Genomic DNA, 27,787 nt, shown 5'->3' on the forward strand with positions numbered 1-27,787 from the left:
AATTCTCTATGTATGTATTATTATTTTTTTTTTAGTTTAGGTCATAAAGATTTTTTTTAGTGTACATTAGGAAACACGTGCATTCTCAGAACTGATTCACAAACTTGATTCACAAAAAGGTCTGTTCATGTATTAGCAAGTGATACTATTTTGAGTCCATTCCCTGTACCTTCAAATGGAAATCATTCCCCAACACAAAGGCCATTTGGGATTTGCTGATGTAAAGTGTCAATATAAACTACAAAACCACTTTATTGAATTTGCCATGTAAATTACAACTGTGGCTGTTTATTTGAACTAGTGAGCATGTTTAGAATATCTCGACTACAGATTTGCAGAAGTTCTTGAACAGATACAAGATTGTGAAAAAGAACCACAAGACACTTTTTATTCAGTTAGGATAGAGAAGTTATTACCTGCATCCATATTTATTTCATTGTGCTACAGTGAAGTTCATTAATTTTACATAGATTTTTCGAAGTTTAACAAAGTAACTTAATAACAGCATTATAACTTATTTGTTTACACCTGATTTGTAATGATTTTTAAATACAATGGTTCAGGTTTTTTTCTCAAAATGTAGGAAAGTATATGCATGCATTCTGCTGATAGACTATTGGCACATTTGTAACATTTGGAGATCTATCACAGCTTGTAAAATATAATTTTAATGCAAAAAAGTATAAAACAACAATACATTAACAGTAACAGTGCACGTTTAGCAATTAGCTGGTGCTAAATATTCTAACTCCCTGGCTATATAATTCATCATCTGTAAAGTAATTTATTCTTCTGGTTTTAATATGTTACAGATGAACGGTTGTATGTCTTTCCTGTTAGAACATTACCAGACCGGCTACTTCTGCATTAGCCTGGTACTACAAGAGATACCTGAGGTGCTCTTCATGGTTCATGTGGTACTAATTTAAATGGGAAGTTGCACATATTTCATTGAAACATTCGGAAAAGCCAGCTTTCACAGAAGGATGCAGATGATGGACCATTCTTACTGTGCAGCTGAACTGCTCTAAATATGTCAGGAAGGGTTATGGATAATTTCATTTTGCCATCATCTCCAGTCTGCTGTTTGTACAAATCACAGTGCGGTGTCATCAAACAGAACAATTCTGATAGTACATAGAACATAGTACAGCTGCTCTTAATGTGAGCACTCATCCCATTTAAACTTTTAGGTCACCCAGGAACATACCTGTATGCCTGTTATTATTATTATTATTATTATTATTATTATTATTATTATTATAGAATAGACAACAGTGTTTACCCAGAGACCTCACTACAACATACCATTTTGAGGAGGAAAACAGTTTTCCCAAAATGTTTCATAAACCTAAATGAAATCTCTGAGTCCTAAATGACAGAAAATGGTATCATTCTGTCTGGTTGGCTGAAAAATGTGTTTTTCAAATGTGAAGTGCCCCATATACAGGGCCAGATTAACCTATATGCAAATTATGCTATAGCGTAGGGTCCCCAGCAGAATTGGGGCCCCATGAGGTCGCTGTTTGTTTGGGAAATTTTATAAAAATAGTTTTTAATTAATTTTGTTCTTTTATGATGGCTATGCATTTCTTTCTCGATTACAGCATACCTGGTCTCTGAGTCTCTCACGCAAAGAGCTTCCTGCTAATGTACAATACCAAATGCCCCAAGCGCTGTGCCTCCTGGGAAAGATCTATCCCTAGTCCTACTACGTCAGAGGCATCAGTCTGCAAGATAAAAAGTATCAATCAGGCTCAATTTATATATTCTTATTTCAGTTCTAAGGCCAATTAAAATACCTGTACAGTCTGAAATGTGCACAGTATGCCTCTTTAAATTTTATAAAATGTTCCTTTTTCATTTGGGGGTTGGAATTTTGGAAAAAGGCAGGTAAAGGTAAACATGTAAAATGCGAGAGGCTGAAGGAAATTCAAATGTGGATGTCTCAGCTGGCAAGAACAGCATAGTGTTTGTTTCTCTCACTACAAAAGAAAACCCAAAAAGAAGTAAAGAACATAAAAGTCATTCCCTTTTTTTTCTTAAACTACATTGTTTTATTCTATTGAATGTAGTAGAAGGACTCGACGAACAGGTTTGGAAAAAAAATAAAACGTTGTGTTCTGCTATATACTGTATATATGATTCTACTGCTATTGTAAATATTAGCTGCTGGACTTTCTGGTAAACTAACAAAACCACTGACCCATTAACCCCAGTGGATATTGTATTATGCACCTGCTAATGCTTTTGTACTTTACTGCCTGGGACTGAAACTTTTTTATGTCTGTGATCCTCTGGCAAAGTAGTTAGCAGTGTGCAGGTGCAGGTGATCAATAAACAGACAGACAATTATAATCCAGGTGCGATGTTGTTTAATGTTTTTTTTTTTAAATCCAATGGCTTTATGGTAAACAAAAACAGTAAATAATAACAAAGGTATTGAAACAATCCGCGGGTTGGCCCCAAAATAATAACAGTCCCGTTTTTAGTTCACCCACACGTAACACAAGCACAAACACCAGTCCACAGTGCGCGCTCTAGTGCTTGTGGTTAATACAGTACTTTAGTGTTAAACAAAAGTGCTGTTATGTTGATCCGGGTTTAATGCTGGTCTTTAATGACCGCTCCGGATCGTGTTAGCCGTTAACAGTATTATTAACTACAAAAACAAACAAAACACTCACAGTTCACAATACAGGTTCTTCTGGTCCTTTAATGCAACCATTCACAAAGGAACACATCACATCACTACGTCCTCTTTTTATAACGTTACCCGTGACCCCTTGGTTAACGAGCGCATCCGTCACGTCGTTTCCGGTCCGGGTCATTGAGTTTGTATACCATAGCTTTTCCCCCTTTCTAGATGGCCGACTTCCACCTAGCCCTGGGAATAAACTGTCGTGCCATTTAGTGCAGGGTATTCGGTTCCCTTCATGCAGCTACCAGGGAGATGTAACACCACAAATCATTCGATCTCTGTCACAGATCCATATTGCATCATTTTGTGTTCTATGTTCCCACAGATGTTTAAATGTTAATTAAAATGATCATTAACAACCATTTTTATATGGCAGCTCCACAATCTGGAGAATATATATTTACCCTCCATAATGAATTATTATAAAGTGCAATGCCAATCACATTGAATACAAAAGCGTCAGTAAAATATAAAAATGCAATTCTCAAGTCTGCAAACCATAATAGTGCCTAATTTTGGTTTGAAATTGTAAAATTAATGGCTCCCATGCACAGGCATAATGAAAAATACTGTACAGTGACTGCACCTGTATTTGTCACCTTCTTTTTAAAAAAATTGTGCAAACTCCATGGCCAAACATGTATTTAAAAAAATGAAACCACGCTCAGTTCTTCTCAGTGCTGTGAAAGAGCAGGCTGGAAAAGTCTGCTCCGCACTCTGCTCCCCCGCTCCATAAACAATTGGTTAGCTCCACTCTGCTCACACTCTCTGATTACAGCATACCAGCATACCCATTTTAGATAATATTTTATTTTTGTTTTATTGAACATAATTATACTATAATACCATTTTAGATATATTTATTTTTTGTTTTTATATAATATATATATATATATATATATTTAATGATATAATATTATAGTATATATATATATATATATATATTTTTTTTTTTTTTTTTTTTTCACTGACAGTTTTGAGCTCAGTCTAAGGAGGTTGAACCTTTGGATGACAACGAATGCTTATTGAAATTAAACAAAAAAATAAAGCTATAGTATATATAGAATAAAAACATATAAATACCCATGTAACTCACACCTATCTTGAGTTTGATTCATGGAAGGAATCTTGAATACTCTTCGGATGATGATCTGTTTACTCTGTCACCCGTGCAGCACCATCCTTTTCTGCTCAATCTCCAGCTTCTCTCCCTCAGATTCACTCTGCCGGGATCTCACCCCAGTCCTTCTCAGCACCCCTCCCTGCAACTGAAACATAGTCTTCTGATCAGAATTCACCAAAAACATCCCGGTTCTACACAAGCCCCTGCTTCTCAGTTACCCATCAGGTATCTCCCTCCAGTTTGCCATAGCTCTCATTTCACTAAACGTAAGTCAGCAGCTCCTGACATAAAAAAACGAACTATTCCAAAGATTGAACAATTTCACCATGAAAGAACATTTTATTTAACTCATCAGCTTGCAAGGAAGAGTTGTTTCATCTCTACCTCTACCGCAATCCAAAAACACTTCTGTAATGATGTCACCTCAAATCGCCGTTCAGCCTCCCCTTCTGATAGTCTTCGTAGGCGCAGCCATCTTGGAGTAAACAATATTGCTGTCTTGAATCCCCCAGCTGTCACAGGACTTGATTATTTCAAATAACACCACGACTGCAAATACTACTGCAACTATCCCTGAGGATTTTCTCAAACAAACAACGACTTCTATTACTGTTAATATTCCAGCTGCCTGGTCTAGTTTACCAACTTTATTACTGACCTCACAACAAGCCGGAGTACATCAATTTATGAATTCTGCAGGTGTCAAGCAGGCCTCTGCAGGCCCTGTGGACCCCAGTAAGTCAATGTCATCTGCCCCTGTTCAACCAGGCATCCTATCCACCCTACTGGATGTCCCAGGCATCCAGCAAACCCATCTTTCCACTGCGGGCATCACAGGTCATGCCTCTCCAGAGCCCTGACTCTCACTTCCACTGCGGGAGTCCAACAGGCCCCTGTAGCTAATAGGGCTCACAATCACAATTCAGCTTATAAGATTACATATTCTCTGCCCACATTCAAACTGTCATTCCATCTTTCCCTCCTTATCTTGTGTCTATTGTGGGCATCCAGCCGGCCCCCACAATTCACCAGCCCCTTTTCAGTCACCCTGTTCTTCCTCTCACCATTTCCACTGGTTTTACTCTCGGCTCTGCTGTTTCTTTGCCTCCCCCTGATAACTCACTTACCTTCAATCCAAGGCCTGTCTCTTTCGCTACACCATCAAATGCACTCAGATGTAGATATTTATTTAGTCGCTTTGCTTATTAACTCCCTAGATAGTATTAGCAGCAGAACAATTGAATGCAGAGAACTCTTTGTTACTCTCAAGTCCTCAGACCCTTGTATATTTAAAGCGCTCACTATTTCTGAATTAATTCTCGCTTTTAGTCATTACAGTTCAATTTTCAACCCATGTCTGTCTCTACTCAGCCACCTTAATTATGCTACGAGAATAATTCAGCAGGGTCCTACTTTCCTCAATTTGCTTGTCCATTCCATCCCTCTCTCATATTATTTCAATGGATTCTTTCTGCCCATGGAAACTCCTTCTAAGTCAGTGGAATGGAATTACTTTCTTTTATGATAACTGCCTTCTTTTACCTGAAGATTTACAGATGCCTTTTACAGATGCTTCTCCTTTTTTGGAGGGTATTTTAAGGGAAAGGTTTGTCGCTTCTTGGCTTAAATAATTAGAATCTAGTCTCCATTCTAGTCTAGTTTCCATGACACACAGCTATTTCAATCATCTTTAGTCTAACAATTGTTTTTGGAATGTTTAGTTTGCAAACAAGTATATTTTTTGTTCAAATTTGCAAAATTATAAAAGTACAGGGAAATATAGTCATATGCTACAATAGTTACTACTAATTCAAATCATTACACAATGGAATGTATAAATACTAAAGACTATGTTCAACAATACGAACATTAGCAAGGATCCTATAAAATATAAACATGACCTTAATCCATTAAAAGCATTTTAGCATGCCAGTTTTCATGGTACAAACCAAAGTAATAAAAATGTTTGATAAAAATAACCAGAATGTTTCAGCTGGTCCCCATAGACTCCTTCTAAAGTGGTTAGAGACGTTTGTATTGGATGCAAAGGGCATGCTTCCTACTGTCCAATTTTGAGGCCTAATTGACTTGGTAACCACAGGGAAATGAGAAGCAGGCCATTGCTCTTTTGCATGGTTTGTCACAGGAGACACTCAGACTAGGTTACAGGTCTGGTGATTTAAATAAAAGCAGTTATATAACATGAAACCCAGAGTCGCTGATATGCAAAACCGTATAGACTACATTCATTATAAGTTATGCATGTATATTTGAACCTGGCTTGGGGGAAACTTTTACTGTACATTGAGAAGAAAAACTGAAAAATACAACCTACAAGATGATTGATTTAGTGAGTAAGCCCTAGCAATGGATGGTCTTCTAACTTAATGGCCTTCTAAAATAGTATTATTGACTATGTCCGGCAGTATCTTGCACAAACCTTATACAGAACTTCGAAGGGTGTTTTAAGAAGGGATTTGGATTTCAAAAAGCCTTCTTCAATGATGATCAATCATGCAATGATGAATATGTGGCGCTTACTAGGGACTTTGGCGGCTGTACTATGGTCAGAATATCTTTTTAGAATAGTTCTAGGAGATGTTAAAGATCTGTGACACAGATGAGATCTATGCCTTGTCAGCAAGATGGACACACAAAAAAACACTTGCTATGGAACACAAGGGATTATTGGTGATCTGCCATTTCTGGTCCACCCATTATGCCCTTATATCCTTTGTATATTTTAACCCTATGCTTTAAATTTTACATTTTCTCATCACAATGTGGACGCTTATACTCTGATTATGTCCATCTGTAATACTCTGCATGGTAAACCTGATACTTGCCTTACATTTGTATCTTCTGCAAACTTAGATCACAGGGGTAATTTCCATGGAAAAGAAAAGTAAGTCTCACATTTTTCTCACTCTATTTTGGTAGCACTTATTTTGGTACAAACATGACTTTTTCCTTTGTAGGCGGCATGCTACTTAAAGCTAATGTACAATGACTTGCATCTTATTGCTAAGGGACAAAAAAGTCTAGGCTGAAGCAATAAGTGTAAAAGGGCTTTGTTATTTATTTATGTATTTATTGCAAAGGCTATTTTTTTATTTGTAGCAGCTTCAATATTTTGATAACCTTGCTTTTAAAAAATGTAATTATAAAGCACTTTTTATGAGTCAAATAGCAATAATCTGAAACATTAAAAACAAATCAATGAAGAGGTCTCTAAAACTGCATGTTTATTTTTAAGAAGTTTGCCAATAATTGCTTGGTACAGCCTTCAGTTACTAGAAAGTTGTGTAAGGTTACATCACAAATGGGATTTCCACTGCTGAAGTCTCGTAAGCATAATTAGGTTTTGGTTAATTGCACGACTTTTTAGCGTGAGAAGGCATTTGCCCACCTTTTAAAGTCATACAACGTTTTAGACGCACATCTCCTACAGAGAGTGGAATGTGCGTGTTATATGCGAGCTACATCACATAAATAATGACTGTGTAGAGAGCGTGTCGACCTTCTAAGCCAGTTACTTCTAGCCCATTGACGTTTCGAATTGCATTTCGGGTATAGTCCAATAAATTGTTGATTTTATAAAAATGTTTTTAATGCATTCACTCTTTTATATTGTTACTGCTTCCGTTGAAACTAGTTTTCAAGGGATCAACTGTAAGACAATACTGCCATACCAAGCATTTAAATAGCATGGTAAAAGCTGACTTTACCCCGTTCATTACAGTCTGCACAGTGTACGAACGACAAAGCCCTACACAAATTAAAAACTCAATATAATTCACCCTGACCCTGTCTATATATTACAATACGTTTCATAGTACATTTTTAGGTTTTATTTTTCAGTTTAAGCATTTTTTTCTTATGTTAAAAAACAAAATAAGCATTTGTTTTAAGTTTGTAAAACGTATACATATTCGAAAGCCAGGAAAAAATAAGATATGTTTTCCATGGAAACAGTTACTGGAATTGCATTACTCAACCTGTTTGCTATTTAGGTTGATGTCTGGTATTTTTTAGTTTATAATGATAAATAGTGTTCAATATTTTGTTGTTATATAACCCCATGCAATGTACAGAACATAAAAGGGCTCATAATCCAAGATTTGACAGTAGTTTGCAACACATTCTTGCCATCTCATCTCTCAAGAACCACCTGTTCTTTTTCTTGCTTTCCATGCACTTTAGGCTGTGCTTCTGCGACTATTTCATGTATTATGTTACTATCGTGTATTATGCACTTTCCACTGTATTTAATGTACTATTTCATGTATTATGTTACTATCGTGTATTATGCACTTTCCACTGTATTTAATGTACTATCTCATGTATTATGCTACTGTCATGTATTATGCACTTTCCACTGTACTTAGTGTACTATTTCATGGTGAACACAATAACTTGCTTGAATTTGTACCAATCTTGACAAAAAATTGTATCATACACTTCTAGCCTCCTATAGAAGTTCTCTAATATGTTTGGCTATCATCATATAAACCCTTGATTTTATACACAATGCAATTTTTGAAAACTTTATAAATGCATTGTTTTTAATAGGTTTTCATCATAACCAAGACAGTCATTTTGTTGATAGAGAAGTAACTAACATACTTCAGCTGTAAGAATTGAAACTGTTTGAAGAAACCAAAGGTGTAGGGTAAACAAAAAGACTATTGAGGCACAATGTATTCTAAATGCAGCATTTGAACCAGGGCAACTATTGAATAATTTCACATAATCTAATATGAAAACATAACCAGGAGCAAATGATCACACAGAAGATAAAACTTTTGCCTAGGTGTATAAATCCAACTGATGTGAGCAATGAATGCTGTCATAAAACATGTCAAACAGCAACAGCAAATTGAGTCTGTTATGTACAAGTATCTGCAAGCTTTAATATTGAATCTGAGGTTTGTGTTCCTATAACATAAGCAAAGGTAACTTTCTGTAGCTGGAAATCTATAATTCTCAAATGCCCAAACTCCAGGTGCAGACCACAAAAATTGCCTTTGGCGATCAACAGACTGCTTGTTTTTAGACGGTTTCTCCTGAGGGAGTGATTGAATTCAAACATTTATAAATATTTCAACAGTTTTTCATGCTCTTCAAACCCCTTGCTAATGTGCTTGCTGCTAGTCCTGGAAGATGCAGCATGCTTACATTTGCTGCTTTATCTGGTTATCATTTACAAGTATCCAGGAACTTTAATAAGGAAAAATACTGCTCTCTGTAGATATCTTCTAATCTGTTTCGAACATGATTCTGGTGTTGGAACTGAGAAGGTTTCTGATTACTGTTCTCTTCAGACTCTACTGCCAAATAGAATTTAGAAGAAGCAAATAGTTCAGTACATTTAAGAAACAAACAGTATTACATTTTAAGATAAGTTAGCCTTCCAGTAAATCTACAAAAATAACTACAAAATGAAATCAAAAGTAAAAACAGACTTTAGCGATGTAGAACTATGGTACATCTGGTTGCCATCTGAGAAGTCTGGACTCCAGCCAATAAGAATCTTGAAAAAATGAAAATTACTTCATTATGAAAAAATAACAAACATGGATGCTACTTTGAACATATTGCTGCTGACTTCAGTAATTTGTATAGTTCTACAATTTGTATACAATATATGTTTTCTTTTAAAAAATAAGATTTGTTTTGTTGTATAATGTTAAAGTTTCACCCAGAAACAGTGTTTTGTTTTTAGCTTTTTGATAACTTTAATCACAAAAATGTGTGTTAAACTTTCAATAAATAATTATATTTATGTATTAATGTAGTTGTGTATTTGTTTAATGAATTGATTAATATAAGCATAGGTGATTGGAAATAAAAAAAGAAACCATATATATTTCTGCAGGAGCCAAAATATATATATAATATATATATAGATATATATCTATATATATATATATATATGATGGACTTTTTTGTAATTCCTCTTAAATAACACTGTAAGTAGCAGTGTTGGTTTGAACTGACAACCTGTTTGTCAACAACCTTTAATTTTTGTATTACATAATCAGTCAAAATTGATCATTCCAAGTGCAGTTCTATGAATGATTAAGATAAAACAGAGAACAGAGTTTCAAGATAAAATGTTTCAATTACTAATATAAAGATGAATAGTAACCAAATAAACCGAGGATAAAAGGATAAAAACACATCTACATATTTATTGACACCAATTGTTGTATTGACACCAACTGTTTCTTCAGCATGATGATGAAATTATCCTGGAAATATGTAACGCTACTAACTCTACTACTAGGGGTGTGTGTGTGTGTCTATGAAATATATCTACAGAGAAAAACATTTATATTATGGGCTGTATGGTACTATATCAGGTTTATTGTGTACTCCAGTTACAGGCATGGCTAGTGTTGGTTTAAAAGTTATATATACCCCATTTTGTGTTTTTTACCCCACTGTAAATTTATAGTCAGGTTTTTAAACAGTTCAGGGGTTTAGTTACTCTACAAATTACCCTTGATGAGACAGTGACACAAAAGATCTATTTCCAATACAAATAGCATAAGGCAGCATGTGAGCCCACCTACATTATAGTGCTACCACATCACTTTTAATACAAATCATGCACAATCATGCAATGACTGAAGACTAAAACTGTAACTGTATAAACACAGAGCATTACAGTCATTACAATTTGTGTTCAAATAATAATAATAATAATAAAAAAACTCCAACCATGCCAACGAGTTGAAGCACTGGAGAGGTAAACAAAGGGAAGAGATATTATGGTATGTGTACATAAAAATGAGCAGTCCTCAACACTCCGCCCCCACTGCTGCAACTGCTGATTTGCACTACAGAGTGCTTGCAGGGCTTTTAGTCGTGACTCCCTAGATCCTATGTTGAAGGGTACAGATCAGTTTAAGCCTCTTATTGTGTTCTATATATTCAAAATACACAGAACAGATTAGTACAGGGTTGTTCGCTGCTTTGTGCAGTACAGTTATTCCACTACACACACTGTCATGCGCATAACAATCGATATACGAAATACAGACATGGATTAATATATGTATAGTTCAAATGTACAAAACATTTTCTTTTAAACTAAACTTGAAGCCAGTTATTCTTATTTTTCAAAATGAAATCATTACTTTAAAGAGCTACTTGGCATGGACATAACATATCAAAGTTGTTTTAAGTAAAGATTCAAATTATTGTCATTTTCTCTTTCAGTTATCACAATCTCAGTGACTTTTCTCATGAGTTTAAAGTGCTGTCGGTAGAGCTCTCAGAAGCATGTCTAACTGGTACACATGGAGAGGTTCGGTGAGGGCTCTCTCTCTCGATCTCTCTCTGAGTGGTCCGGAGGCGGGCCTTGAGGGGTGCTCGATCTATAAAAATAATGCTCTGCTATTTCTTAAGTCTGCCCCTTTAGAAAGTAACAGCGGGAGCTCTGGTCAGAAACTGCGGTTCAGACCACAATAAAACGCCAGCATCTGGAGCGAGAAGATGAGACAGACAGGCAAGCCAGGCTGAGGAAATAATTAGCTACAGACCTGGGGGGATGTGGGTAGTTAGCAGGGGAACCCTGGGCAACATCACAAAGTATAGCAGAAGAATAGCAGGGTGCAGGCTGTAGACCCAAGATGTACGAGTATCGATGGTGGGGGACGCTTTTATTTACCTTTGCTTTCGCCTTTTTTTGTATTATTTTGACACACCTATGTGTGTGTGTACATTCATTATTCTGCTCCTCTTTTACCATTGTTGGTATTAGAGTGAACAGCAGTACAGTGGCACCTTGTGGCGAAATTAATAAAGTACACCCCTGCAGGGTGTTTCAAACACAACTTTCTGTGTTGTGTCCCATAAATGTCCGAGCTTGGTTTTCAAAATTAGCTTCATACAAAAGCCATGCCAAGGGCTATCACGTGATCACAACCATTACAGTCAGTAGTAAAATATAAAATGTTCCTTACCTTTAAAAGTAACTACCCCAACACTGGCTGTGGCAATACCATAGATTTTCCCAAAAATGTGATCCTACATAAAATACAGCTCCCCTTTTTGTTCTAAATTGGCTGGAGTCACACAGTATTATTATCGTTCATTTAACAATCACAGGATAAACGGACCGTTTTAGACAAATAATAATATTAATTCATTCTCCTTGGATTCAATTCTCACAATCCTTATCATCTGAGGTATTGCGTTTCCAAATCTCACCACATACTTCATTTTCAAGTTAAACCTAAAGGACTTAATAAATGGACCTCCATTTATTATGATCCAAGCTCATCTCAGCATCCTTAAATAATAAATGACAAAATGGTTGATAGCACTTGACAATGCTTATGTATCATTATTGATGCAAAACAGTTACATAATTGCAATTTATCAATAACAATTAAAAATAACATTCTTCAAGGTGCAACCCTTGTTTTTGGAGGTCTATTTAGGGCCCACATGATGAAGCAGTGCTGTAGAGGCCCAGGATTCTTTTAAACATGATATAGTATTATGTTGAACAAACTCCAGCTAGTTAGCAATATTAATGAAGTTCTCATATTGGCACAGTCCACCTACCACTAGCGAGAAACTGCACTACATTTTTCTTTCCAAAATATTTTATGTCAGCCATTCATCAGTAACAGAGTAAATCTTGTCTTCTTCAAGTAAGGATCGAAAGCAATTACCATTAGCAACTCTTGTCTGCAGACGATCCTTTCTGCCCTGTATCTGAATCTCAATGATCTCCCAAGTGTCCCCATGCAATTTAACAGCAAGATCAATACACCACAGCAGTTAGCAGCGTCGCTCTTGAAGAGCTTCACAAAACTCTCTACATTTTCTCCACCAAATAAATGTCAAAATATTCCACCAGCTACAATTCTTTGGAGAAATTGTTCTTGCGAAACATTATTGACATACTTTAACCCACATTTCCAGCTTCCTAGAGGCAAGTCAATTCTCATTTGGCAAGAGTCACATCGACATGTGTCCCCTGCTGACTTACTCTGTAGGCATGAAAGCCATCAAAATCTGGAGCAGGGGTTCCAGAAGCCAGAGGTCAAAGGCCTAGCACTGACCCAAGGTCAAGGTGGCAAATGGTCTTCCCTGGAGGCTTGCTTTCATCTCTAACACGGCCTTGAATCCAATCAATGCCATTTTAAACTCTGCCTGTCTTGCAGTCTGTGTTACCTGATCTATGAGCTTTCCTGCAGCACGTAGAGAAGTGACAGTTGACATTATCTTGACAGAGAGATTGCCACTGCTTCTTCTGCTCCTGGAAATCAACTTAAATAGCATGTCTGCATCCATGGAAGTTTTTCTTTAGAATCTATAACTATACTGTTTGAACTATATTTTATTAATGTCTGCGCTTGTTATATTTACATTGGTGCATCTAAGGTTATAGAATTGCATAAAGCAATTACACACATGAACAAGTTGATAGCCACATAAATAGCTAAGGTTTTTATCATCCATTCATGAGAGTCTTGGCAATCCTTTTTTCTTTCACAATTCATGTATTTTGCATTTCAATTAAAAGTAGCATTTATAATGCTTCTTTTTCTCTGTAAAGCAGATTGGAAAGCTGGTAATTAAAAATGATTCCAAAAAAAGCAATATAATCAAGTGAATGGAGGAAATATTAAATATTGCATACATTGGTATATTAAACAAATTTGAAAGAAAGCAACATGTATATCATTCTCACTCAGATTTTTGTTATAAAAAATATTAACTGCAGAAAAAAATCAATTTCACAAGCATGAGAAACCTGAACATTTATACAAACATTAGCTACCTAAGTACCTCTTCAAACTGAAAGCTCCTGTGTGTCTGGTAATCCTTGCAAGGGAAGCATCAAGCACTGAAAATTGTGCACACAATCATTTTAGTTATTTTTCCTAAAAGCAAATCCACACAAAGCAGTTTTGTAAATTATTTGTTATATATTTTTTTAAGACAATCGCTTTTCTTTCCTGCTTTGAGACATACAGGTAAACTATGCTACAGTCTAAGTTTTTTTGTTTTTGTAATAGCAAGGACTACTTGAGGGGTTGGGAACATTATTAATTGTCAGTCTTTTTGTCTTTTTATTACAATTATCCTGTTAAGCGGAGATTTATATTCATAGCCCGTGCAACATGCCCATGTTAACCCAGGCCCGCTGCCCCTGGCTCTGCCCGGCTGATGTAGGAAAAGAGCTGTACATTGTGAGATCACACCCTCACATAATTTTGTCTTGCAATTGACAATACATATTTTAATGCTTAGTTTTTTATGGTAATCTGTTGGGGTCTATAAATGTAATGCAGCCCTGTTGTACTCTACCAGTGAGACAAAATAGAAATGTGTTATAATTAGGCCTCCTACTTTTCGATATTAAACGGTAAAGCTTGTTAAACGCCAAATTCCCCCAAAAAAGAGTTCGACTGAAATAAAGTTATACAGGATAAACAACGTTAAAACCACACCCTTTTTTTCGTAACAAAAATAACAATTTAGAAATCATCTGTAGTTTGTTTAGTTTTTATACTTACTGTCAATCATATCACTGTTCTACTCTGAATGGCTAGAGGCCACTGTCAATCATCTCAGTGATCTGTTGGCATAGTTTCACTGTCACTGTCATTTTACCCAGTTCTGACCGATCTCTTTGACTGAAGCAGTGCCAGATTGCTCTCATTCGTTTAAATGACTGTCAATCATCAAGACCTGTATCGACTGTGCACTTTCATTTGCCAGCTCAAGTGCCTGTCTTTCAACGCACCTACTTTTTAAATGAGCAGGATAAGGTGTAGGTGGCCTTTTGCTAGATCTAGTTCTGTTCAGCTATCTAATGTTTTGTTCTGTGCATACTATTTTTACTTGTAAATTTATGCTATAAATTTATATGCTACAGTTTATTCTAGGTTTATTTGAGACAATTTTTTTATTTCCTTAGGATCTTTGTCTTTACAAGGTATAGCTTCGCTGTGACGAAACGTTCTTTCAATTAGAATGTTGGTAACCATGGTTTTATTGCATGTTGAATATGACAAAGGGGCTTCGCTAAATGAGACGCTTCTCAATAGCATAAAGTCTGTGAAAAGTCGATTTCATCCATTCTCTGCTTGAATTGAAAAATAAAGATCGAAAAAAAAAAAACACGGTAAATTCTTTCTAAAATAAACATCGATATTAATTGTCGATTTGGCAAAAAATAAAAATCGAATAGTAGAAAGCCTAGTTATGTAATATAATATTATACAGTCAGCACTCAAATATCCATTACCCAAATACACGTGAGTCACGTTTTACCGCCCTTGTATTAAGAATAAAATCAAGCCCCATTACATATATGTAACAAATGAATGCCCCTCTCAATGTTATAATGTACTTGTTTATTCGTCACAGCCCACTTGTTTTGTTTTTTTCTCGCATGACAAATCAGTCACTCTTTATTGCGCGGTTACACAGCACATCATCCAATTTCACATGATGAAATGCAGCAAAAACAAAGCGAACGACACAAGCTACGGTAAATGTTACTCATAAACAGTTCTACATACGGTGATGCATTTTTTTTTAAAAGCTGTGATCTTTAGTTTCTTTGGTTCATACTACAATCAGGTGCACCGACCCGTGATGACGGCCCCAAAGGCGATGGCATGATGATGACGGCGGAGTATGATCCCGAAGCTTTCCTGGTCACGTTTGAGCTGCTCGCTACCACCGCATTATGGCGTCGATTGTTCTGGGCAAGCCAGTTAGGACCCTGCACTGAAAATACAAATCTGCAAGTATCTGTAAATTGTTTGGTTGGGTATGCACGCAGCATGAGATAGCTGAGCTAGCAAGCGTGTAAATGGGTGACGGCTAAAATGCAAAACAATTGTGAGTGAGTTGATTTTTGTAAAGACATAATTGTTAGATTTAGTTTAATGTTTGATATTGGCTGTTAAAGTGCAAACATTTGTGACAGTGTCTCTGAACACATACCTTTTCTTTTAGAAGTTTTTTTTTTTTCTTCCATTATAAGGGTCAAACTAACAGAACTGAATGATAATGATAAAACCTACATCATTGGGTGATGTTAACAGCGTCACGTAGAGACTCTTTTCAAACTAAAAGTATTGTTCTGATACAAGGTGACAACCGTTGCCTCTCTCCTCTGCTTCTCCCTCCCAGATACATACAGACCCCTTTCTCTAATCTTAGCAGTCATGAAACCATTTCAATATTTCATGTATTTGAATTATTGTACAGTGTTTCAGTGATATATTGAAGTAAATATTATATTCATTGTTTTTTTCCCCTACTACAATTATACATTATACAATTATACATTATTTGCATACTAGAGTGACGCACTGTTCATTGCTGTGACTAAAGTGTCGAACAGAGTATTGTATTGTTATTAAAAATGATCATAGAAGTTCAAAGAAAATTACAGACAACCCAAAAATTGCTTTAGTCTTGCTTTACTTGCTTACTAATATATGATTTTTTTTTTTTTTTTCAGTAATAGAAATTCAATAGACTAACCTTAAGAATGTAATTGATGCTGCCAACAGGATTACAAAGACACTGTTCAGTGTAGTCAGGGGACACCTGATTAGCAACTGAGTAATTGTTAATTGATTGATGTATCTCCTCACCTCTCTCAGTAGGGCTTTTATAAAGTGTTTTGTTTGTAATGGGCTGCTCTGTACAATTGGACAGCAGATTACCATACATCTTCTTTTTATGTTTCGTTTTATCTGTAAGAAGGAAACAAAGCGAGTTAAGTATGATGGTAAGGTCAGTACAGTGTAAATGACCTTCCATTTGCTCCTGTCTTTGCACAAAGAATATTACGTGAGTATGTTGAAGCTAAAGTAAAACCGCAGCGATTGTTTTATCGATTTCCTGTTCCACAGGACAAAACCACATTATGACTTTAAGATAAGGTGATAGTCTCGTTTCTTTATGCACAAGTGCCTGTGATTAGTTATTACACTTCAAACTTTTGTGAATACTGCATTTATTCAAATTAAAAAACTAAAAACTAAAAAAAAATGTACAAACACTTTTTTACCCTGAGCTAACTATGTTACAAATAAAATGCTATTAGAAATCTCTATTGTTCATCCACAATTAGTACAGACTTATTTAAATAAACAAGTCCAGTGCCACAACAGGCAACATATATAGATTAAACAAAAATGATAAGAAATAGCCAAGCTCTTTAGGAGAAATCCAGGCCTTTCATTCCTGCCACTGTAGCTGTAGCTGCTGTACAGGCCTGTGGCAGGACTGATCACGGTGCTAAGCAGTAGAAAAAAAATTCTAGAAAAAATCAATTTTTTTTTTAAATTTATTTAATGATTGTCTTTATTTATTGACTGGATCAAACAAAGTTATTTTAGTGTAACATGTTTGATATTTAGAGTACAGTCACATACACTGTGTATTATAAGTGTTATATTGAAATGTATTCTGAATATTACAGAACAAATTTTAGTTTTTTTTTTTTTTAATGTTTCACTGTAAAAGTGCATAAACAATAAATCTTGAATATAAGGAGCGACACTGATTTGAGGTACTTTAGAACTAAACTAATATCTTTGAACTCAATACAATCTTTTTACTTTCAACAGGTTTAAAATGATGCTCAGAAAACACACACACACACACACACACAACACACATATGATATGACACACACACACACACACACACACACACACACACACACACACACACACACACACACAACACACACACAGTTGAAATCAAAAGTTTACATACCCCAATGGAAATTTATAATTTCTAGAAATTTCTCAAAAACAAAGAATTTTAGAGAAAATCTTTTGTAGCATAAGGAAAAAATGCATGTTTTTTACACTATTTCATGGAATGGCATTGAGCATGAGCACTATAGCAACTCATAAACTGTGTCTATGGCAATTCGAAATGCATCATATGATCAGTAGTCCCAAAACAGCTCTACAATGCAATACAGAGGCGTTAATCTAAATGCTAGTTCATACATTTCCCAAAATACTTAACACTCAGCTGTTCTAACTTGGGCAATTCATTTAATTCAATATGTTCTTCTCTGGGGCGGCTCCAAAATAATTCACACAAATGAGTTTGTTTTAATGAGAACTGATTGTGTATTCAAACCTGTAATAGAATCGCGTTTGTTAACTTTCACATTCAGAAAATACAAAAAATGTGTTAATCTTAATTTGGACAAGTGTAACAGAGCAGAGGCTGACTGGTGACTATGCACTCCCTGAGGAAACATCTTTACCATAGCAAAAAAGAGACAGACCTATTTGCACAAGCATTACATTGCTTTTAAAATCCATAATGGCAATTACACTGCCACTAAATTGGGCTAAATTGTAATTTTGATCACTAGTCTTCTTTAATTGAACACACCAGCTGCAGGAATAAGAAGAAAAATGTGTCAGCCATTTAATAAAAATACACACACAGTCCCATATTGTTAAGACATTTAGTTGATAATTCCATGTTTACCCATTCAAAAATGGACAGTATGAATAGCACTGAACTACACTACATATTAGCACAATGAATGATAAACAGATGCATGATTAATCGATCAGTAGAAGGACCACTACAATAAAAAAAATATTGTTTTATTTATAATACAGGTGTATTATACTGTACAATCCTTAGCTGACCTTAACAATGTTGAACAAATACCAAACAGTGGTTCTGATATGGTAGCACACATGTACTAATATGGTACCATGCTTCTGCAGTGGACTACTGTATGGATTGGTTCTTCCCATTGTGTTAATATTGTGATAACATTCCACCAATGGCATACAATATTGTGGATGCCCTTATGTGCTGCCATATTCAGGAGCCTTTACATTTCAGTTAAATATCCCTTAGTAAAGGGTCTGAACTGTTAGTGCAGTCTAATGAAGCATTTTCTATTATACTCTCCACTCTATTATAGTCTCCACTCTGGAAATGGGCATTGCTGTATATCTGCAGAGCAGTGGTTAGGTCATCTGTTTCTGTCCTTGAGCAATATCATGCTCCTACCTGCTGTATTTCGCGTGGTGTCTGTTTATTATGTTCGTTCAGAATTTTGCCTTCCAGAACTCTTTATCAGAAAGCACATTCCCCACATGTAGTTTAAGCTGCAGAAATACAAGCTTCCTCATGCCTTGGAACCTCACATATAACATTTACGCTATGTATTTAAAGTACAGTAAATCATGGGCTTTTGTCTTCCAGGGTCCAGTAGCTTGCCAACATCCACTGTAGAGCTCTGTAGCATAAAGAGGTGATTTGGCTTGGTGGTGGGACCAGAGGATGTTTACCGACCTTCATTTCTCCTGAGCTGCTGTGTGGATTTGCAGCAGTGAGGTACCATAATTGGGTCTTTCAAATTGGGGAGAAAATCAGGGTGAAATAATTGGACTGGTGTGATTGGCATAGACCTACAGTACTTGGGCAATTTGTAAATGCTTATTAGTTGTCAGAAAAATCTAAGACTTGGGATAAGGAGCAAGTATATGAATGCTAACGAGTAGTATTACATCAACAAGTTTATTTTCTCCTCAGTTTATACAAACATTTTAGTTGGTGTGAAAAGTATACCTTTACTAAAAGTCTAGGGACTGTTAGATATGTAAGTTACCTAAGCAGCTTACTGATTAGGGCTGCCAGGCTATCTAATATTCTGTCAACACTGAGGATGACCATCAAGTGATGATATGGTAAATTGCCAGACGTGAGATCTTATGATTAAATAGTGTGGAAGTTATTGTAGTGCACTGCGTGATCTCATGCATGGAATTGCACTGGCATAAGCAGTTATGTTTTATGATCATAAGAACTGAGAGACACTGTATACAATCTGTAAAACAGCAATTGATTGAATTTCAGGAACAGTGAATGAGTTTCTCAAATGTTCCTTTCCGAGCTGAGTAACTGAAGAGAGATTATCTTGAAAGAGTACAGCTGTCAAGAGATGTATGCCATATTATTGTGTAGTCACTTTTAATAAGCAATTATTGCATCGTAAAAATAACACTTTTTACATATACTATACCTTTTTATTTCAAATCCACCACCATGTTTAATATCACAAAACCTGCTTCTCAAAACCAGATATTTTTATTTATTTATTTTTTGTTAACTGGATAACGTTAAGAGCATAATATAGTGAGGTCTTTATCAGTGTATTCCACTGGTCATCTCCTGTACAATTAGCCTTACACTGGAAAGTGGTCCCAAAATCATGGAATTATGGATATCAAGCATTAGTTACATTTTTATGAAGAATTTCAGAACCTTCTAAACGACTGAGGAGCTAAAATATCATCTTCATTATTGTTTGCTTCTCAAAATGTTCTTAGTATATAGCAATGTTTGGTGATCCTCAAGGAATAGCACAGTGCTTTATCAGCATCCTGATTAAAAAGTCTAATGTGGTAAGAGTAAGGCATATTCAACCATGGTGGAAGTTGTCCTAGGGATATATAGAATATTCTATCTGACCATTCCTATATGCCGTAATAAGTAATATATAGTTAATTATATATATATATATTCGGGGAAAGTGGAGCCTCCCATTTCACTCTGTAAAGATTCTTTTTGGATTTGTTTCACTTTCATTCCCCTGTAAATGTATCACCCATGATAATGTGTGTGAATACAAATTAAAAACAAGTATCATGATCATATTGAAAAATACATTTTACTAATATGTACAACCAAATGAGAGTAATGGCAAGTAATGTATACATAGTAACCACTACAAGATGTCCTTTACAATTCTGTTATTATGAAACAAAGCCAATCAGTTGTCACTTGCAATGAATCTCCTAGCGGCTGAGGAGTTCGTAATACTGACATTAACATAAGAAAGACTTACTTCTCGACTACAAAGTTTGTTGTTTAGTAGAATGGTAACACATTTGTCTTTGAACTGAAACGGTTAAGTACCGTGTACCGCGGGATACCTCTATGCCAATTCCTTACAGTGGCACGCTCTGGGAAAGAATCCTGACCCCTGTGGTTGAAACAGCAAGCCGAACGGTTGTGTTCTTTGTATTATAGTGATAGCATGTATGCTGGCTTGCAAGACATGAGTAGTTGAAATTACAAGCCTAACTTTGAAACCGACTGAGCCTAGGTGGGTTTGTACTTGTGTTTATGCTTGAGGACAAGCTTTGATTAAGCGGAGAGAGAATGTAATCAAATCTCCTCCGTGCGGCTGATGAGTTATTAATACTGACATCATCATTAGACCTGTATTTACCTCCTGACTACGGAGCTTGCTCTTTACTTGAATGGTAAGATGTTTGTCTTTGAACTATATGGTTTGTGGTTCATGTCCAGCACTTGCCTTTCAATTTAATTCAGTGGCTGAGATACCAATTAATTACACACTGACCAAATTATGAATACTATTATTATAACCATTTGTGAGCTCATAGTGGTGGAATTTGTCATGTTACACAGTCTTCTTTTTACAACCATTTTCATTGCAAATACTGATCTTTGTTTCTTTTGTTTCACTCAGGTTCAATTTTAGAGGGGCTCTCAAAGAGTTTAGGGGGCCCTGGTACTCCTGATAAAAGTCACTGACATTTTAAAACACAACACACACCCACACACACACACTCATTTATCATATAATATATATATATCTATATATATATACTTATATATATATAGATTGTGATGAATGTGTAGTAACAAACGTCAAGATGGAGGCTTTGGACCCTGGGATAGCACAACACATGGATGATGACGAATGTCATAACATTGCTTAATTGAGACTATTGGTCGTCTAGTCTGTTACCTCATCGTATTAACTATGCAGCGCGTTCGATGCAGGTTGCAAAGAAAAGGGGAAGGCACAGAAATGATGCGGGTGGTTACCTCCCCGTCTTTGATGGAGTCCGCGGCGGCTTTCTTGAGCACGTCCACAGCCTGGTTATTGTATTTGGTTATGCGGCCGCCCACCATGTTACCCAGGAACTCTACACCGTACAGCTTATTGTAGGGGTTCTGGGGTCGAGGGTCATTCACCAGGCAGATCTGCTCGCCAAGGGAAGAAGAGATAGTTACACAACTTGTAAATAAAATAAGGGATTACAAATTGAAGCAGTGCCAATAAACATTTCCAACAGTAGCAGGAAAGGTGTTAATCCATCCGTGTGTCCCTTTACACTGCTGAAGGGTTTGACACGCTCTCTGTAGAACTGCAGCGGGCTCAGTGCCAGTGTGTGTGTGTGTGTGTGTGTGTCTCAACCTGTGGCCTCAATGCGCACAGTGTTTGACCTGCTCTCTGTAGAACTGCAGTGGGCTCAGTGGCCCCAGCCTGTGGAAGTTCTTCTCCTTGTCTCGGTACTCCCAGGTGAACGTGTCGGGAGGGCTGCCCAGACAGACACTCACCACCCGAAACACCTGCAACAGACAGGGAGAGAGAAACACAAACCAGGGCTTACACACGGCAGGGAGAGAGAAACACAAACCAGGGCGTACACACGGCAAGGAGAGAGAAACACAAACCAGGGCTTACACACGGCAGGGAGAGAGAAACACAAACCAGGGCTTCCACACGGCAGGGAGAGGGAAACACAAACCAGGGCTTACACACGGCAGGGTCGGCAGCTATACTGGCTCACAGATACGCTGGGGAAAGCATGCACCACACAGCAATACAACTTGGAAGGTAGCAACAGCGGACCAAGAGAATGAGGATGGCATGCTTGGTAGCTGCCATAGCACGTGTAGAGGGGCTCAATGTGACCACACGAAAGCTCAATTTATCCCCATGGTCTATGGTGGCTACATGCAGGGAGGGAAAGGAGACTCACCTGATCCATTCCTGGTTTTAGTGTTGGATAAGACACTCTGGCCCTGCGCTTGTTACCTGCACACTGTGGCTCATCAAGCTGGCAGTAAAACCTGGAATGGCTGAAACTGCGATGCAATATCTTATTGCCACCCCTCTAAAATATATATATATGTAGTTGTATTTTTTTTCTCTGCCCATCTGTACTGGTCCAGTGACAAATTAATCACCCTGCACTGAAATCAACAGTTGTCCAGTAACTGCGCGACAGGGTTCGTTGGGTCACTGGTACAGTTTCCCCATCAAGGCTACAGAGGATTATTCATTGTGTTTGCATTCTGCTGTAGTCAAATAATAACTTTTTTTTTTTTCGAGTTCTGCTGAAATCAGACAAATTCCAAACATTTTCTCAGAATCCGAGTTTCCAGAAGAGAGAAAATCGGAGGAATTTGCTTCCTTTCCTGTCGCAGCAGACTCCTGCCCGCCTCCCTAAACACACACAGGCTCACACACGACGGAGCCCTGTTAAGTTTTCCATCCCTTCTGTTCTGGTTATTGGCAGCGGCTTGGGGCACGCTCGGTTTGTTTTCCCATGGCGCCGTGTAAATTGTGCCCAGCTGTATCCAGAATGTACCCAAAGCGGGGCACAGCCGGCAGGGACAAAAATACCTGCCCTGCCCCACTCCCCCTGTCTTTCTAAGAACAGCCAAATAAATTCCCGGCTCAGAACAAACAGAGGAGCCCCTCTCTGTTCAAAGGACGGAGGAAACACACCCGGGTCGCGTGACGTCAGGAAACGAAGTGTGTCAATATTGAAACACCTGTCTGCAGACAGAAATATAAAAAGAAACAAGCCGCGTTTCACTTGCGATCTGCCATGCAGGCTATAGCTGTGGTCAAGCCAGGCTTTAAATCTCTCTTTGTAGAACAGCGGTGCCTGACGCTGCCATGTGTCTGGTGTGTCCAGCAAACAGGGCATCAATCAGTCACCGCGTATCTTACAAAAGGAAGCAGGGAGAAGAGGCAGTGGTGGGGAGCCCTCACACCACCAGTATAGATATTTTTCTGGCTTCAAGATTACATGGAGGGAGTTTACAAGTTGGAGAAACTTTAATACACATGAAAAATAAGTGATGGACAGTAAGCACCTGGTCCAGGGCAGTTATGACAGCTTTCCTGTAATGGATCAGGCTATGGGGCTGATTTAACTTATACTCTGCCAGGATAAGCCACAACTGAATTTAACAGCATTGGTACAGAGGGGATCAGATTCAGCGATTTCAGCACTGCAAATGCTAGAGCCTGGAAATGACACTGAAAACGCTCAACCCCCTCGTCATTAGGGCCATTGCCGTCAGTCTAGAGCAAACTACCAACATCTTCAACCTGGAATAGGAAAAACAAACACATTAAGAAAACACGGAAATGCTTCAGTACAGCATGGCAGAAGGAAGCTGGCCACACAAGTCACTCCCTTGAGGAAATGATTTGGAAGCTCGTTATCAGTAATCCGTGTTCTTAAAAAAAACAAAAACAATACAAAAAAAAAAAACCTGAGGTGTTAATGTTCTTCGTATCTAGGACCGGGCTGAGCCCCCATTCATGTCGTAGGCTCGACCCGCAACGATACCGACCTGTTACATCTGAGGACTGAGGGCCCCACAAGCCTTTCAGAAATGCTGAACCGATGGGCCTTAAATTCCTGCAGTCGAAGTGGGTTCGAGTTAAGTATCTGCCCACAACGCATCAAGGACGGGTGGCTCTTTACACTAGACTACTGAATTAGCTGGCTCTCAGATCCACAGTACAGCACTGTGTTCTCTATACTGTACTGTATTGAATTTGCTGCTCTCAGATCCCCAGTACAGCGTTGTGTTCTCTACACTAGTCTGTATTGAATTAGCTGCTCTCCGATCCCCAGTACAGCACTCTGTTCTCTATACACTAGACTGAATTGAATTAGCTGCTCTCAGATCCCCAGTACAGCATTGAGTTCTATATACTAGACTGTATTGAATTAGCTGGCTCTCTGATCCACAGTAACAGCACTGAGTTCTCTATACGAGACTGTATTGAATTAGCTGGCTCTCAGTACACTGAGTGCAAAGGACTATAGGACTAAGACTGTATTGGAATTAGCTGGTGCTGGTTCGGGTCTCCGGGGGACAGGACGGAGAGACGGGTTCGGGGGGCGGGAGTACCTTAGAAGCGGTTGTTAAGGTATTGTGGTGGAAGAAAGCGCTCAGATGGATGAGGAAGGTAAAGGAATGAGAGGAGAAGAAGAATGGTAGGACTAAAGCGATGGGCAGAGGACATAAACTGAAGCGAAGAGGGACGCAGGCTAGGGGGAATGTCGTTGGACGGGAATAAAAGGGAGATGGGTGGAGATGAAAGCAAAGGGAATAGGACGGGTATCCGCCGATAGGGGTCAGGGTGGCAAGGGAAAGAAGAGATATGATTGTCGGTCCAGCCGTAAGAGTAAGAGAGTCGAGGGGTGAATGTAGTGACGAAAGAAACCCTGATCGGAAAGAGACAACTGAACAGAAACGAGAGTAGTAGGCGGTCATGGCCGAAGCTCCAGGTTGTAGCGCCGGAAGCCAAAGAGTAGTCTCACAGGGCGTGAGGCGACTGGGGGGGCAAGAGTGAGACCAGTGAAAAAAAGGAGTGTAAGCTAAGGGCCTCTGGAACTCTAAAGCTGAACCACAAGGCTTAACATGGCAACCTAACTAGAATTGTCGGAAGAAAAGGCAATGTGGCGGCCGCACCGCTAAAAAGTTCAGAGGGTCAATTGGGACGGGTGGTTTAAGAGGTGGGAGCAGGGAAAAGCCCCCACTGTTGGGTTTTTCCAAAGTCGGAGAGAGAGTAACCGTGACACAAGTGGCATTCAGGGGGTCCACCACGTGATATAGATTAATAAACCAAAGGATAGAGGAGAAAGGGGAGGGAAGAGCAACGCCCTGACCGTAGGGGCGGACCGGAGGAACAAACAGGTGAGAAAAGCAACATCTTTCGTATGATTAAAGGGGCGGCCAGGGATAGGGGGGAAGGGGTGCTGTTACAAGAGAATACGGTGGACAGCCGAAGAGAGTATAAAGAGCTCAAGCCCCATTCACTCTGTTACATAAACACACGTGACACAAAGAGATTCGATTTGTTTACACCACGTTATATATTATTATAACAAAGCGATACAGCAACTCATCATCAACGCCCCTGGCCTGCGGCGGCAGGCGGCTGCTGTATAGACACCAGCTGAGCAAGCAAACAACCTCTGCTGTCCCGCCAGGATATTCTGGGTGCTTTAAAGAGAAAGCAGCATACATCTTGGCTTTATTTTTTTATTTACACCCGATCATCCTAATGGCATGCTGTTAGTGGTTTCAGATGCAACCATTCCTCAACATGCAAAAGATTAACTGCAGTGGCATTATCCAGATATTATCTAGTTTTCTACCAATGCAGAATAGCTGGATGGGACTGGCTATTTTACCCCCTAAAGGGTTTTGACAATGGTGACCTATAAGACTTGTAACACACTGAGGATGCCAATTCAATTCATTCAGGGACGAAAATAAGACTCCCATTGCAAAGCAGTTTGATCCACTCCTGGTTTCACTATGAGCTTGAGACGACGCACCTGAACTAGTTACCTACACACAGTGGCTGATCAAGCGCATATTAAAACCTGGCATGGATGAAACTGCTTTCCAATAGGAGACTTCGTTCCACCCCTAACCTAGACAGTGTCAGAACTATACGCCACCTGCGTTTAAATATTAAAATCAGGACTAAACCTGACACTTCAAACGATGCGCTGTTGTAGACTTCGGTTTTGTCAAAGTCCCCCTTAACGATTTAAAACGACAGCGTGGTTTAGATTAACTGACTAGAGCCCCAAAAACCTGTCAAATCCACATTCCTGTTTTATTGGTGTGGAAAGTATTTCACCTGATGAAACAATGGCTGTGCAGAAAGGCTGCGTGACTACCCCCACAATGCTGTTCTTTTCTACAGCAGGAATATCGCTGTCCTTTCTGTACACTTTCTTGTGTATACTGCTAATAAACCTTGTCCCAAGCATCAGAATGCAATCTGTAATCAAAGAGCTCCCCCACGTGGTGACACTGCCTATACAGAACCACTAGTGCTACTGAACTACAGGACTCAGACTATTACCAGCTCAGATTTACTGCTTCAACCAGGTCCGACAAGCACAGAGTTAGAGCAGCTGTTCTCTCGCCTGATGCTCTCTTAATCCATCCCACTCCAGGATCTCAGCCCAGAGCCCTGTACCAACTAGGTGCTTCACAGCTGAAGTGAACCTCTGTGTTCCACCAAGTAATTAAAGGACCTGGTTGGAATAAGATCCTGGACTGGATTTAAAGAGCAGCGCTGATCTGAAGTGTCAGAGGACGTGACCGCAGACCACTGCAAGCACTCGGAAGAAAGGCAGGGGTCGGAGCCAGCGAGAAATAAATGAAGCAGCTGAAACAAATGCTTACCTCCTCTATCATAGTATCCATGGTGTCAGAGAGCTCTTCTTTAGATGCATCGCTGGCCACCATGTTCCTCAGTCTGAGGCAATACTCTCTCATCTGAACACCAGGGAAGAGACGAACAATGCCGTGTTAATGAATCTATGCAGAGAACGTCACAACACAGTGCATCTGTAAACTTAAGATACAAAACAGTTTTCCCCATACACAATCGTGTTGTGTGCACTTTCTACCTTTCTACAAGCAGTAATGTCTAACCCAGGGGTCTCCAGCCCTGGTGCTGGAGAGCCCCTATCCTGCAGGTTTTCTAGGTGTCTTTACATCATCAGTGGCTAAAGATCTGGAACACCTGCTCATCTTGACTAATTAAGCCAAAAATTGGTTCAATTAAGTAACAGATTTGTTGAAACGAAAACCAGCAGCCACAGTAGCTCTCCAGGACCAGGGTTGGAGACCCCTGATCTAACCTGTTCTGGAGCACCGTCAAAACCCCAGCCCCCCACCTTGTGGTTCAGAATGTCATTCATCCGTCTGGAGGCCTCCGAGCTGTGCGACTCCGGGAAACTCTTCTTGGGCATAACGCCGTATTTTTCTGGAATAAAAACAGCAGCAACGATTTTGCTTAATTATTTATTTTTAAA

The 27,787-nt window shown here is 38.4% G+C and overlaps 1 protein-coding gene across 1 annotated transcript in view; it reads right to left on the reverse strand.

The window, feature by feature from the left end:
- Nucleotides 1–3,864: 3,864 nt before the first annotated feature.
- Nucleotides 3,865–27,787, reverse strand: part of LOC121327498 (bleomycin hydrolase-like) — a 33,439-nt gene continuing 9,516 nt past the window's right edge. Inside the window, exons 5-9 of the mRNA XM_041271567.1 lie at nt 27,650–27,738; nt 27,153–27,245; nt 22,120–22,259; nt 21,732–21,924; nt 3,865–3,984 (exon numbers count right to left, since the gene is read on the reverse strand). Of these exons, the coding sequence (XP_041127501.1) occupies nt 3,865–3,984; nt 21,732–21,924; nt 22,120–22,259; nt 27,153–27,245; nt 27,650–27,738 (635 nt within the window). The remainder of the gene's footprint in view (nt 3,985–21,731; nt 21,925–22,119; nt 22,260–27,152; nt 27,246–27,649; nt 27,739–27,787) is intronic.

Source organism: Polyodon spathula, chromosome 15 (assembly GCF_017654505.1).
Source record: "Polyodon spathula isolate WHYD16114869_AA chromosome 15, ASM1765450v1, whole genome shotgun sequence".
NCBI classification, from domain to species: Eukaryota; Metazoa; Chordata; class Actinopteri; order Acipenseriformes; family Polyodontidae; genus Polyodon; species Polyodon spathula.